The sequence below is a fragment of the Anas acuta genome, chromosome W (genome assembly GCF_963932015.1).
Source record: "Anas acuta chromosome W, bAnaAcu1.1, whole genome shotgun sequence".
Lineage (NCBI taxonomy): Eukaryota > Metazoa > Chordata > Aves > Anseriformes > Anatidae > Anas > Anas acuta.
The window spans coordinates 26,307,007-26,322,228 of record NC_089016.1 but is presented as its reverse complement, the minus strand read 5'-3'; the positions used below and the strand labels follow the sequence as shown (position 1 = coordinate 26,322,228).

Genomic DNA, 15,222 nt, shown 5'->3' with positions numbered 1-15,222 from the left:
TTCTTCCTCTTTGTGTGTAGAGTTTTTGTGGCAGACAAGCAATATTCTTAAAAGCTATTGATCAGTATTAGTTCTATTGCTGGTGTGGCAGCTTTATCTAATATTGTTACTGCTTTCTTCAGTTTCAGCACAGCCAAATCATCATGTTTATTCTAGCCAAACTTTACTTTTCTTACAGTATTAATTTGGTAACATTGCTTCAGAAGCCTGTGACTTCCACTCAAGAGACAGAAGGCAACTCATTTGAGACTCCCCAGCAGCAGACCTTTGGCCAAGCTCTAGTCTTCATAAATTCTCAGCACAGCACCCAGATGGCATCAGGAACTGGCAGTTCCAGTGCTGTAAATTCCTATTCTCCTCAGAATCTGGTAAAATTATCTTATTCTTTGAGTGTTCTTCATGAAGAAATACTTCAGGTTAAGCAGCTTTTCCAATACTGGTCATTTCATGAAATGTTTCAGTATTAGTAAAATTTGTGTCCCAAATGCTGAAGAACTGGGATTAAGAATAGCCTCTCTCACACATACACAAAAAACTTTTTTTCTGTTTTTATTTTTTATTTATTTTTTGCTAGGCAATTTTTTCTTGGTTTACATGAAGTTACTTGTATTAATTTTTGCGTGGGGAGCAGGTGTGTTTACTGCATGCTGATTTAGGATTGAATCGTTTGTGCCAAAGAGTTCTATGCCAGAAAACCATGATGTGACATTTCCAAGCACATATCTAACTGCTTTTTGTGGAAACATGACTGTTTCTGAGTTTTCTGGAGTGATGAAAAAGGCTTCCCTTGTTTAATGATTATGAGAGTTAAAATTGGGCACTTGTATTCTTTGAAAATTTCTTCAGCTGTTAGTAATTAAATGTTTTTGGGATGTGTGGATTCAAGAAAATCACTTGTTGCAATCAGTGGTAAAAGTTTATTAGTGATAATGAGATGATCTGGCCATATGCCACATCTGAATTTTTCATTTGTCATTTATTAGTAATCTAGGGCTGAAGAGGTTTCAGTTGCTGCCAAATAGCAGCTGTAGACTCTGATCTTATGATTATTTTCAAGTGATTTATTAAATCTTTAACTCTATTCTTCTGTTCCTTTTTTTTTTCTCCTTGTCTTTTGGTAGTCTGCAGTTCTTTGTTCTGGCTTTGGAGAACTTGCATCCTCTAAATTGGCAAACTCTACTGGATCCCAAATCTTGGACCAATTGAAATCTCCAGATTTGGATCAATTTACCTCTCAACAAAACAATAGTAGCTCTACCACCACTACCACAACTACCACATTGTCTTGGGATCTAAAACCACCCATTACTCAGTCCTCAGTCCTCAGTCAGTTTGGTAAGTGCTTTCACATAATCTCTCTCTCTATTAGTCTGTAAAATTTCTTAACGCCGATGACAGTTTAAAATGGCCTTGATGAAAGGCTTTTTAAAATGTAATTCTAATAATAAAATTGGTTGCAAGGTTTAAGTTAAGCTTATCTGCTGGTAATAGATATTACAAATATATCACAAACTAAGTTGTGATGGGCTAAAGCCTATCCATAGAGTCTTTAGAAGTTGTTGAGCCTTCATATAGTGACATCTTTGATTTGGTATGCCTGTCTATTTAAGTGGAACTTTGATGTGACTTCATTCTCAGCAAATCCTGGAAAAGAAGTATTTTAGTCTTTGTGCCTATGCTGCTTCTAGCTGAATATAAGGTTGTACCATATTTTTTCTCCCATTTTTTCCTCTTATAACTATTACATGAGTTTTGAATGAGCACTACATAATTTCTTCATAAAGTGCATCATATCTCCTTGTTTGAAGTCTGCATGTGCTCAGAATGATGCAGATTACTAATTTTGTCTGTTTGTAATTGGATGGATTTTTCATTTAATTAAGTACAATTGACAGGAACAGCGGTGAACGTGATAAGAAGCTGTTCTTTGCAGTTCAGTTTGTAGCAGTGTTCTCACTAAAGAATGATAGTTCTTGTATCTAGCTCTTGTATGTGTGTGTTTTCAAATAGATAAAGCAGCCAATTTGATAGCAGCTGTAATATTTTACATGCAGTAATTCTGAAAAAAATGTTTGTATGCATTTTGAGTTGCTTTCTAATGCACTTTGCCAACTGAATAAAAAACCCCGTCAGATTGCAAGTGATATGGATTTATGGTTGATGGCCAATGCTTCAAGCTGTTGTTTGGCTTTCACATCTGAAAACTGGGGAAGAGAAAAACATAGGGGAAAAAACTGTCTATATCCAGTGTGTCTTGACTTTCAGCCAGATGGAGATGGTAGATGAATTCCTCCTTGTGTTGAAAATCTTTGCCTTTGTGGGGCAGGAAATCATAACTCATAATACATCTAAATTGCAACTCCAAACACCTTGAAAGTTATCACAGTTTATTGGTACAGTTAATTGCAGTGAAACTTGCCATCTTTGACTAAAATAATCCACAAGCTTTTTGATGCCTAACGTAAAGAAAGCTAAATAATGCTTGATGAAATGTGTTCATTTAAGATAAGGAATATCAAATGTTGGCATTGTTATTGCAATGGTAATATTCTATATGGAACTTGTGTGATGCATGCACTAGAAAATAATAGCTGTCAAGTGTGTCAAGTCACCCAGATTCTTTCATGAAGAGCAGAGTTTAATGCTTTAATTTTTCTTTTTCCGATTGCTGTCCAGACTTTAAATCCCAGCCTGAACCATCCCCAGTTCTGAGCCAGCTGACCCAGCGACAGCAGCAACAAACACAGGCAGTCCCTGTTCCTCCTCCTGGGCTGGAGTCCTTCTCATCCCAGGTGAAACTCCGAGAGCCATCCCCGGTAGACACCTCTACAGCTGTCAGCAAAATGTTACAGCTGCCCAGTATGTCTATGGAGAACCAGGCAGGGACTGCCCATCAAACCCAGCAGAAACAGATAAAACCACCAAAACGGAGGATAACTCCAGCATCCAAGGTGGGTAATTTGGTGGCACCAAGTACTTAATCATTGCGTATAAGTTTCTAGGGAGAAGAGGGGCAAAGACCATCATATGTTTTCTGTTTATAGAGCAGGGAATTCTAAGCTAGATAGTTCTACAGTCCAAAATAGAATGATGTTGTCTTTTCCAAGCACATACCTGATTGTTCTGTGTGGAAAATGACTGATGCTGAGTGATTTTGGATTGACTTAACTGGCCGCAAATTGAATGTTGGATGAATGGGGGTGGGCATGGGTGATGGTTGCGTATCACAAAATACAGTGGCTAACGCTTTCAGCCCCAGATTGGATCTAAGAATCTATAAATGAATTTCAGATTGAAATAATGGAATTAATTTGCGATGCAAACTGGGGCTTTGTGACAGATGTAGTTAAGAGGAAAGATTGAGGCAGTAGCTGAAGAAGTCTAGTTATGGGAGAAGAGTGTCAGTCACTGGTATCTTTAATACAGATAGTACACAGAAAGGAACTGTGGCTTATCTTTCCCTTTTAAGATTCCTGCTTCTGCAGTGGAGATGCCTGGGTCAGCTGATGTGACAGGGTTAAATGTTCAGTTTGGAGCTCTTGAGTTTGGATCAGAGTCTTCACTCCCGGAGTTTGGATCAACTTCAAGCAGTGAGAATACCAGCCAGGCGACCAACAATAGCTCGTACTCAAAATCTGTAAAGTACGTGTGAGTTCCCCTTGTGCCTTCTGAAATGTCCTCTTGAAGGGTCAAGTTCTTGTAAAATATGTCAAGGCACCATTACTGTGTAATGGGAGGGGGAAATAGGGTGGCTTGTAAGGCTGTTTTCTGTGGATGGCATGTTAAAAGAAGTCTCTCTTCTAATTACAATCAAAACCTCACGGACAGGTTGATTTGAAGCTGCAGATGACATGAATGGAAAGAACCTTAAAGCAAGCTACCTTTTATAGAATTGCTTCCTCATGCTTGATTTTCCCGATTTTTTTAATTTGCCAGAGGCTTTGTTCCTTACAACTTCAATTTTTCTGCTTTTGATCAAGGATAGATGAACCTTGTACCATATATGTGTGTCAGTAGATTGGCACCAGATTGCAGATCTGATGCTCCTATAGAATGAGAAAAGCCAAGCTTTTCAGTCTGCAGAAGCTTTTACTGAAATGCTGAAATAGGTGATGATAAAGACAAATGTGTCAATAACCCATTTTTATTCCTTACTCTTTTAGCTTTCAGTAGAAAGCTTCCTGAAGTTTATTCAGAAACACTAGTAAAAACGAACTTCCACATTCATTTCTAGTTCTATAAATGATTTAAGCTGTTTAGAAAATAAAACTTCTGCATGTTTCAGGGTTGGTTTTTTTTTATTGTTTGCATATTGTGTTAGACTGCTACTGTAATGTTAGATTTCTATTCTAAAAAGATTAGGTGTTTATCATCATATTCTGGACTTTATGGATCTAGTTTATTAGGAAAGGTTATAATCATGAATTTATCCTTTGAGAGGATGGAAATAAGTTGACAAGTGTGTGTCAAGTATTGTTTGGTTGGGCTTACAGGAGGAAGGTGAATGGTGCTTAAAGCAGCTGGTGTTTTTGAAGTAATTATTGGGGACCAAAACAAAACTGTATTTTTTCATGATTTCTTCTAAAATAAATAGTGTAAATCTGACTATGTCTTATTTAAGTAGTTTTAGATAGCTGTGTAGGAGCTGATATTTTCATGAAGGTGTTTGATATCTAATTTACCATCATAGTAAATAATTTTTACTTTTTCCAGTGATTCTTTGAATACCTCTTTGCCAATATCCAATACAGTACAGGAGTCCACCTACACAACCTCTGCCATCACCTCTTCTAGCCTGACCTGCTCATCCCAGAGCACTAGCCTGGTAACAACAACTTCCTCCTATGAACAGATTTCTGTGCATAGTAGGATAGCGTACCAAAGCTCCATGGCTCCATCTGAACCACCCCCTATTGCAGTTACGGTGAGTGAACTTCAGAAATAAGACCTAGAAAAAGATGAAATATTCTTATTCATGTTGGACTCGTATAACCCCGCTACGTCAATGTTTTTAACCAAGCCAAGTGGTTTCTTTGATTCCCAAGCCCACCCTGTTATTTGTGTTTTCTTTTCCTATTGTGTAGCCATTTTGGGCTGTACTGTATTTGGGATATAATTGCGTCCTCTGATTTTATGGGTCTTGACATCTTAAATTGCCGCCTGACCTTTTTTCTTAGTAACACTTCAACATTCTAGTTGAGTTTCCTTCCCTGAAGCTTAGCTTTTAAAAAAGGAACTCACTGTCAATGTAAATATTAATCATGGTATTCTGCCATAACTGGACAGTTTCTATCCAAAGGCATATAATTTATTAAATTTATAAGGAATCTAGCAAATAGATCTCAAACTGGCTTTGGCCCCTCTAGCGTTATTCTTTTGTTGGATTTAAACACCAGTAGGAATTAGTATTGTTTTATTTTAAAAGGATAGGGTGAGATCTGATCAAGGACAGAGTATCTCTTGGGAGATACTTAAAAGCACCTACTTTTTGTATGCAGAATGTAGGTTTGTTTAAAAAGAATAATTTATTGAATGTTTAAGGAACTTGTGAGAGTTTGTAAGTTTATTTACTTCTGGCCTTTGTTATGTAATGGTTCAGTCACACTTGTCTTCTGCACTAGCTCGTATGTACTAGTGAGGATCAAGCGTAGACTATCCACTTCTATACTCCAGCGTTATCCAAAAAACAACTGGTGCTTCTCAAGTCTTATCTTTCAATGGAAAAAAAATGGCGTCTGTGTAACTTGGATAGTTAAAATTGTGAGTTGCATTAGTTCAAAAGCACAACCATTTCCTAGATGTTAATTAAATCCTTTCTTTCATATTGGTGTGACCCTGAAGTTTGTTATATACAGTACATGGGAAGGTCTCCTGCTGATGGGTGTAGTATGGGCAGTGTATGGGATTCTGTATGTTCAGGACACTTTGTGCTTGAGAATTTTATGTGGTTTTGTTAAAGGCAGTAAAAAGCTAATTTTCTGCCTGTTTTGTCTTTCAATTTAGAATGAATATAGAATTTTGCATGAAGCACGTTAAATGTGTGATTCATTTGGAAAATGTGATATACCTCTGAGATGATTTATTAATTTCTCCTGTGTTTACAGAATGGACACAGTGGTGTTAGAACACAGGCAGCTCTTGACAGTAAGTTTACAAAGCTTGGATGTGTACAGGACTCTAATGACTCTTTCTAGTCTTTCCTTACAAATTGGTATGCACACAGTTGTAGCAATATGACATCTGGTTTAAGGTTTTATATAGTTCTGACTAATTTTTGGCTGATCAATCTGAGTTTATTTTGTACTTACAGAGGATGTACTGCTTGCTTATTGGAGAAAACTGAAATACGGAAACAGCTCTATTGAATCTGTACCCAGTGTGTATAACCCCGAGCAGTCTTAAACATTAGAAAAGCTGCTTTGCTGTTTTTTGTTTTTTTTTTCCCTTTTTGGATTTCTCTACTGCAAATTACTTAATATACAATTTCTTATACATTCTTCCAGCTCTTGTTTGGAAAGCTGCAATTAGCATTTAGTGGCAATGAAACAGTCATTCTTTGAAAGCACCTCTTGCTGTAATTGTAATGCTCAATTGCTACCCTGTGGGACATAAGGGTGACTAACATGCTCCTTCTGCTGGGTTGCTTGCTATCTTGCAATAGATTAACAGTGTTGTCTGATACAGACAATACTGTTCTCTTCATTTTGGCCTTTTTTTTTTTTTTTTTTTTTCTTGGCATGTGGAAATTTACTTGTAGCACCCCAGTAGCTCTCTTCCCAGAGTCAAAATAATTAAAATGTAATTTTCACTCTTTTTGACTTTTATATTCTGGGTTATGGAAGTTTCTAGCAGCTTGAATTAAAATCTTTTGGAATTCCAGCACTTCAGTTTTAAGTCTATCAATCTTTTAAACATCTCAGGTATGTCAGCAGCAGGACAGTTTTTTTTTTTATATTTCTGAGTGCCAAGAACTTGAGTATTCAGACCTATAAACTGTTTTGTTAATGCCAATTTCTGTTCAAGTGAGCAGGAGGAAGGGTATATGCCTAAATAGTTACTTATTAAAGATTTTAATGGATAGGACAACTTTGCAAATAGAAAATTTATTTACTCTCATGTATAGAATTAACCATTTTGTAAATTCACTACGGGATTTGTCTTTTTGCTATGGAAAACAAAGATCTGAGATTTTTTTTGTAATTACTGTGTAACAGTTTTATTAGTCCCTTTTTCTATACTGGTTTCCTTTGACAGCATTTCTTTTTTTCTTTATCTCAGGCCCATAAACCAGAATCAGCCTTCTACTGTGTATCTATTTCATGTGTCCAAACTATTTTGAAATTGTCTTTTTGTAAACATTTGAAAGCACTGACTGTTTTCCTTCCGTATATGCCGCTAATATCCTTAGTTGGTCATCTCTCATCTTTCCTACTGGTGCTCTTTAATGTCCAGGTCTCATCCTTCCTAAACATGAAGCTGTTCAAAACATGCTGGGATTATAATTCTGACCATCCTATTTGTCTTCTGGTTTTCTTCTTAATGAAGATGGTGATTCTGTCCCTTATACTGGGGGTGTCTACTTTGATTTCAAGGAGTGAATCACAGAATTGAAGGGGTTAGAAGGGACCTCAAAAGATCATTGGGTCCAACTCCCCTGCCAAAGCAGGTTCCTTAGAGCAGGTTGCCCAGGTAGGCACCCAGATGGGCCTTGAATATCTTCAGAGAAGGAGACCCCACAACCTCCCTGGGCAGCCTGTTCCAGTGCTCTGTCACCCTCACTGTGAAGAAGTTCTTTCGCATGTTGGTACAGAACTTCCTGGCTCTATCTTGTGGCCATTACTCCTTGTCCTGTCCCCACAAACCACTGAGAAGAGGTTGGCCAAATCCCTCTGTCTCCCACACCTCAGGTATTTATACACATTGATGAGATTTTATTTTTAAAGTGTTACATGTTTGAGTCAGTACTCCAGACAGATTAGTTTTATGTGGCCTTTGTACCCCAATGATCCAAATCTCAGGCATCAATAGTGCTGTGTAGGTTGGAGTGAAGAATTGGAGCTGTAGGTAAACTTTTGCAGCGCCTTTAAGAGTGCAAACACGTTCTGTTTGAAGAAAGGGATTGGAATCAAATGCAAAGAACTTTGAAATGAGGATGGACTTGTGAGCAAAGGCTAATAATCAGATACTGGGAGGTGAAGCATAGAAGACTGTAGTTTACTACATGTGTACCAGTAAAAATTATAATTCTGTGAGTGAAGAGCTTAAAGAGAGAAATTGATAGTTCTGGTGCCATCTGACTTTTCCTTAATAGCCAGATGGCTTAACACCATTCCTTGTTCTTAACAGCCAGATTTTTGTAAACCAAGGTAGAATACTTAATGTTCCTGAATCCAGCTTGGGAGTCAGGTATGCTGGAATTTGTCTCTGACTGCCTCTTTTTCAATTCATTGCAGCTACTTCATCAGTTCCAGTGTCTAAGACAGAGCCTTCTCCCTCACTATCTTCTGCTGGTTCTATGCCTAGCGTGGTGTCCACCACCACTTCGCTTCTGTCTTCAGCATCGCAGCATGCGGCAACGTTGCCCAGCTTGTCTCAGTCCAGTGACTTGGCCAGCAGCTCACTTTCCCAGTTAAGCAGGTATGGTAGGAGTTGTGGTAACCTGTTCTGGGGAAAGGGCAAATATAAGGGTGGCTGACATTGGGGTTATCGGCTGACAGGGTGCTCTTTTCTGACAGTAACTGGAATTAAGAGATTCAGAAGAGGATGTTTCTGTTTGCAAAGTAGGGCTGCCTCTTTATGTTACAACAGTGCTGCCCTCAAATTTTCATGGCATATAAACACCTTTGTGTTTCAAGGGGCTCTATGCATGCTGGTAGGAGTTTTAGTTGGAAAATTGTTAACTGTTGGGCAGATACTGAGTACTGATATTGTATAAACTCACTTTAGGATAGAATAAATCTTGTGGTTAAAAATTAATGAGAACAAAATAGATGACATCTTGTTATCTGTCGATTTTCTGTTATGTTGAAGCGTCTTGTTAATTGAAACATCCCGTTATCTGCTGACCCTCAGTTAGGCTGAAACTTGAGATAGCTTGAGCCAACTCGGCATTTCTGCAGCTTGGAAAACAACTGATTCATCCTACCTGGCATTCTTTAAGCAAAAGGTGAAAAGTGCATCAAGACAGTCTTCCTCCCAAAGACCACTGCCCACATCCCGAAGACCCCGGCCCACAATTTTTGGAAGGCTTTGCGCAAGCGCAAGGACTGATAAGCTAATTAGCATACAAAGCGAGAGTAGGCGGGTTTAGGTAATGAATACATATAGACGTTAATAGAATATTCATTGTTTTGCTGTATAAATATGAGATGGTTTGTTACTTTGAACATGCACGATAGGTGGAGAGATCCCCTGTGCATCCAGCACTGCAATAAAGAATATACCACTTAAGGAAATTTCGGCTTCGATCTTTGAATCAGTGCCATGACAAGATGATGCCTGAACTCCAGGCATGTCTGACTTGGTTGTGCTGGTAGCTGTTGTCTGAGTCTTTGCCATAGGTCAGATAATGAATTAATGAAGGATTCTCACAAGGGAAGGGTGGACAAGGAAATGGTTTAAAACTGTATGCTGGACTCAATCATTTATTTTATTGCTGCCTGAATTGGTGTCATCCTATTTCTTCCAGATGGGGAATTGGTTTTAAAGGCTTGAAGGAAAATTAATCTGTTGAAACTGATAATAGTCTGACCCAGCACCTTGAAGAGCTTGTGACAGAAGTCTTTGCCCTTAAAATAGGTCATATGATTCAGTCAAGAGCTTTGTTAAAAAACACTGCTCTATTTTCTTGTAGCTATTTCTATGGAGAATATTAAAATACATGTTGTTATTAGGATCTCTTTTGCTTCTGATTCACATTATGAGCTTTTTAAACACCAAATCATAAGTGCTTTGTATGACTGTTTGGCTTTGTTCAGTATTCATTTGGTTATTTTGCTTATTTATATTGTACTTTTTTGTGTTCTTGACCTTGAATGTAAGGTAGAACTTTTAAGTGTAAATGTTTGCAAACCAGTTTGTTGCTTTTCAAGGAGACATTTAAAGAGCTTTGGATTGCAAATGAATGTTGGTGCTGCTGTTACTACCTCAAACTCACAGGCCTGGTCAGCTAGGGAAAAAAGTGGTGCTAATGCAGAGCTGCTTTCTAAAATGAAGTTATCTCAAATGTTTTTCATCAGTGATTTCCTTATTCTCAAATTTTACAGTATGTATAAAACTGAACTGATTGTTCTGATTCATCTTCTGAATAAGGAAAAGGCTTTTAGGGGTTGTAGTGGTTTGAACAAGCATTGATTAAATTAACAAATTCTGTAGTAGTATGTCTAATTTTCCTGCTTTCACAGGTGCTATTTGTTTGCTTTTTTATTTTGAGCCTTGCCTTTTGAAGAGAGTATCGAGGCTGTTGGCAGAGTTATGGAGCACATACCTTAACAGATCTAGTTAGCTGAACTAAAGAAATGCAGTTAAAACATGAGAAATGTTGTGAATCAAATCAAAGCACTGCCTCACCTAGTACCTGTCCCCTGTGATATCCAGCAGCAGTTGCTCAGGGAAAGACTAATTAACAAGCCATGTGTTATGTGAAACTTTCTGGTATGTTCTGGTTTTGGAATTTACATGACTTGGAGGCATTGCTGTATAATTGCTAAAACAACTATTGTTTTTTTTCTAAAAATATAGTAAACTGATAATTAGAAATGATTGGTGTTTATCATGTTTCTTGTTATTAATAGTTCTCTTATTTTTTTATTAAACAGTAGGTAGGTATTAAAGAAAATTTACCTGTAGGGGTGTGTGTGTGTGCATATACATACAGTGTGTATATAGCTTTTTCTAGGAAAAATTCATTGTTAATTCTTTGCAATTTCTTTCTAGCTCCCTTTCCAATCATCAGAGCAGCCTCTCCCTTGTCTCAGTGTTGTCTTCAAGCACATCACATGCAGTAAGTCCTGTTTGCGTTTCAACAGATGTTTGGCATATATAGTCAGTGTTAACCCGATGATGAAGACCCTCTCTTAAAGTTCATTGTGTCCCAGTACACCAGGAACTGAGACAAGAGGCTTGTCTTGGGAGAAGGACTGCTAGCCCTCTAGTGACAAAAAGATTGTCATTACTACTTGTGATTTGTACTAGATCAAGAATTAAATATTAGAGACTGGCCAGTCATACAGCTTCAGAAAAAAATTTTACCCAGGAAAGGGAGATGGAGTGAAGAGAATTTCTTGCAGCAACTGTATTAAAAATAATATTTAGAAGTGGCTGTCTGAAACTGCTTCAAAAGGTGGAATGTTAGCAATCTACACTGGAGAGGTTAGCAGGCAAAGTGTGGTGTGATGGAATGATATATATCATGACAAATGCTTCATGACAGATGATACTGGAGTTTACCATGTGATGATGTTGTCATGTGAGTAATTCATTAGAGTGAGGCAAATGGTATTGAATACAGTACTGTAGGTGAGATTACACAAATGGAAGTCAGACACTGCTTTATTATGTGATAGTGTACTTCTGTACAATCCCAGTTAGGGTGTGCTGATAGGCTTTTGCTCTTCTTTTATTTGTTTATTTAGTTTGTAATACTTCATCCTGACTGAATGTGTAACTTGAAAATTCACATTTGGGCAAATGTCCTTCTTCCCTGTTGTGGGAGCTGTTTTAGCTTCTGTGTGTCGATGACGCTGTTTTGCAAGTGTCATCAGCTTTTACAGTTAAAGCACTGTATTTTGCTGGATTCAAACCAGGAACTCTGTTATACTTGTGTTCCTGTAATATATCTGGTCTGCGGTTGCTTACCACATTGATTTTGTTGTGGGGCATTGCAGTTTTAATGTTTTAAATTCCGCAAAGTGCATCGAGGAAATGACAATAGCAGTGTCCTGTATTCTGAAAAAAATACTGTCTTTTGGAAGAATATAGAAGTTTATATAATAAGTACTAGCTGAAATGAGTAAACAGTCAAAGAAAGAATGCAATGGAGGGATGCTTGAGTTTTTGTGATACAATTCTGTGATGATATAGCTGCCTAATTTAAACTTTAATAATTTTCTTTGAATACTTGAAAATCACAAGCATGCGACTTAGTTGCTTGCTTGGTACATAAGTAATGCATTTACTATTAAACATTCTCTTGCATGTGCTGCTGTTACTTATAAGATTGTCTTTTTTCCACAGCGTCTTCCACTGTGGTTTTGCTCTGTGATCCTCAATCTTTTTGTTTCCTTTCTAGCACACTAGTGTTGAGAACACAACTTCGCTCCAGCCCTCAACAACCTTTTCAACTGCTTCAACCTCAGCCACTAGTAGCACCACCTCTTCGGTTGTCAGCATGGCAAGCAGTATGAACACTACAAACAGCCTTGGCCTGAGCGTTACCAGTGTGTCTATACTAGCTGCTACCACGCGGGCAGCTCCCTTAGTGTCTTCAGGTTTGCAATATTAACAGATCACATGGATAGACAGAGGACTCCAGTCTGCAGGGCTGTCAGTTGAGCATCTCACCAGCAATAACTATGCTAAGAAATCCACACTCTTGAATAGCATTTTCAGTATGCTTTATTTGCTGGCTTATAAAATGAAGCTGTCTGATTTTGTGTATTTGAAGTATTTGTTAGGGTGTGATGTATGGCATTTATATAGCACGTTCTATCCCTAAAGAGCTTTATAAATAGACACCAGAGCAGTTCTCACTTCAAGTTTTGGACTAGAAGACTTGCACAGTTTATATTCCAGGTTGTGATCAGCTTTTGACCGTCAGTTTACATTAGCTTTCCTTTCAGTCTTCTCTGTGACTTGAATTCATTCGGTAGTATCAAAGTACACTGCAGTGTCCTCATTATCATGTGTCATATCCCTACTGCTACATCTGCAGAGAGGAAAAAAGCTGTCTGATGTGTGGGTTATTCCACAGCAATAATCACTTCTTCCAAAGCATCCACTGACAGAAGGTGGGGAGGCTTCTTCCACTGAAGTGGAAGCAATGCTAAATTTCTTTGCTCTTCTAATCAACATAACCTGCTAAAAGGAAATTCTGTGGAGGGAAGTGAATGATGTAAATATTAAGATCAAACTTAAATACACAAGAATTTCTCATTTCCTATTCCCACTCTTTGTAAATGAAGCGTCTGACTAGCCAAAGTGCCTTTTTACCCTTCTGCTTACTAGCTCTGCTTCATAGAGGCACCTGAGACTGTCTCAATCTTCTTTATTTTCCCAAATGCAATAAGTAACCCACAAAAAGTTTAATAGCGATATTTAGTGCTTTCTGGTCCCTTGCTGGCAGCAAGGGGAAATGTGTTGACAGGGCAGAAAATGAAAGAAAATAATTTGCTCTCAGATCAAGAACAATGCCTACGTTTTACCTTCAGGAGGGGACCAAGGAAAGGAGAGAAGTTTCTGTAATCCGCTCAGAGTAAATGACAAAATTTGGCTGTTTTCTGCAGAGGCTGTTTTCAATTTGAAGTAGTCTGTGCTTTCCCTTCCTTTAGGTATGGTTCAACTTTTCAGGCTATTTTGAGCATTTTCATCAATTAGCACTAAATTTTACTGTTCTTTAAAAGCTATGATAGTGCAGCTGCCAGGGCTCGTGAGCTATGTTGTCTCGGTGCTGAAGCCTTTTCTTTTCTAAAGGCTTGTTAAAGTGTCTGCATTTTGGTTCTACAGGCAAAGCTCCCTCAAATCTGCCCCAAGGTGTACCGCCCTTGTTGCATAACCAGTATATTGTGGGACCTGGAGGACTTCTGCCTGCCTACCCAGTAAGCAATTTAATTGTACCTGTCCTTGTTTACTTAAACCTTGGTGCAAGTGGGCCCTCCAGAACTCTTGCTGTCTATGCCAAGGCATTTGTTTTGTCATGTATTGCACCTGGAATTCTTCTTCCAAATGCCGAAGAAATATGCAATATATTCAGTGGGAGTTTACTGTTCATAGAAAATTTCAAAATTGGTGTGGCTGCTGTCAAAGTTGATCATGTGTTCTGCTGTGGTTTTTGGTGGTATAAGGTTTTAGGCCTTTTCATTAAATTTAGACTTATTCAGGTTTGTGTTACTGGAATAGACTTACCATAGTAATGGTCGGACTGTGCGATGTGTCCTGTCTGTCATAGTTTGAAAGGCTGCACAAAGATTTTTGATGTCTGACCAAGATCAACATCTCGCTATATAATTTTTGAATCAGAAACTGTTCTAACTGCTTTACTTATTGCATTGAATGTGAGGGGTGAGCTATAGTTTGCTCGATAGCCTATTCATTATGTCTTTGTCATATTCTCTGAAAGAATAATTGCAGAAAAGACTTGGTTTTATTCCCAAATCTGAATGCCCAGTAGATCTTTATTAATTCATGAATGATACATCTGTAAAAACAGTATTGAAGACTGCACAGGCAGACTCTCCTCAGAGGACTACTGTCACCTGAAAACAATATTAGAGTGACAAGCCATTTTAAGCTCTACTAGCCTTACAATTCTACAGTGCTTCATGATTACACAATACAGCATAGAGCCATACACCTTTAACATAGACTTGTCCTAGATCAAACTGTGTTTAAAGCCCCAAATTTGTCAGCATCAGAGAAAAGTGTTATAATGATGTTGTATTTTTATCTGTCTTCAAGCAGATTTATGGTTATGATGATCTACAGATGCTTCAATCCAGGCTGCCAATGGTAAGTAAATAGCTTGGTTTATTTCATTTTAAGCATTATCTTCAGTATTGATCCTCTGTCCAACACAAATTGCTTTGCTCAGTGGTGATTAAGAGCTTATCCTTATGTTCTGTTTTTTGAATATCCACTGTTTCTTTAGGTGATATAAATGGGTATAGAGCGATTGTTACATTTGTCCATCTGCAAACTCCATCTTTTCGAAGTCTTTTCAAAGCTAGTTGAAATCTGAGCATGAGCTTCTCTCTTAGCAAGGGGTGGGCTTGAACAACAAGACATAGTACACAAATTGACAGCCACTGGGTGCACTAACAAGTTGCTGAAGCTATTAAAGCTGGAATTCTTTGCATGCATCGTGGTAACAAATGCATCGGCAGGTAAGCTGCAGGAGAGGAAGTACACAATTTTCTTTCTTAAATGAATCCAGAATATAAATGATGTATTGGAGAAACTTGAATCACGGGTAATTAGATTCACAGGGAACCTCAGCCTAGAATGCAG

At 38.0% G+C, this 15,222-nt stretch overlaps 1 protein-coding gene and 2 non-coding genes across 11 annotated transcripts in view; all 3 read left to right on the top strand.

Moving 5' to 3' along the window:
* LOC137846700 (ubiquitin-associated protein 2-like) overlaps positions 1-15,222 on the top strand; it is a 115,047-nt gene that overhangs the window by 85,404 nt on the left and 14,421 nt on the right. For 4 of the 9 annotated variants that reach the window (XM_068664784.1, XM_068664778.1, XM_068664779.1 and 1 more), the window contains 11 exons: positions 179-368; positions 1,122-1,335; positions 2,677-2,951; positions 3,470-3,642; positions 4,714-4,924; positions 6,105-6,144; positions 8,454-8,637; positions 10,936-11,002; positions 12,290-12,488; positions 13,723-13,814; positions 14,674-14,724. In XM_068664784.1, coding sequence (XP_068520885.1) covers positions 179-368; positions 1,122-1,335; positions 2,677-2,951; positions 3,470-3,642; positions 4,714-4,924; positions 6,105-6,144; positions 8,454-8,637; positions 10,936-11,002; positions 12,290-12,488; positions 13,723-13,814; positions 14,674-14,724 — 1,696 coding nt within the window. The remainder of the gene's footprint in view (positions 1-178; positions 369-1,121; positions 1,336-2,676; positions 2,952-3,469; positions 3,643-4,713; positions 4,925-6,104; positions 6,145-8,453; positions 8,638-10,935; positions 11,003-12,289; positions 12,489-13,722; positions 13,815-14,673; positions 14,725-15,222) is intronic. The other 5 variants (XM_068664785.1, XM_068664780.1, XM_068664777.1 and 2 more) reach the window with 3 other exon arrangements.
* LOC137847577 (small nucleolar RNA SNORD121A) lies at positions 686-769 on the top strand. Its single transcript, XR_011090973.1, has one exon. It is a non-coding gene; the product is annotated as a small nucleolar RNA SNORD121A (small nucleolar RNA).
* On the top strand, positions 3,076-3,160 carry LOC137847576 (small nucleolar RNA SNORD121A). Its single transcript, XR_011090972.1, has one exon. It is a non-coding gene; the product is annotated as a small nucleolar RNA SNORD121A (small nucleolar RNA).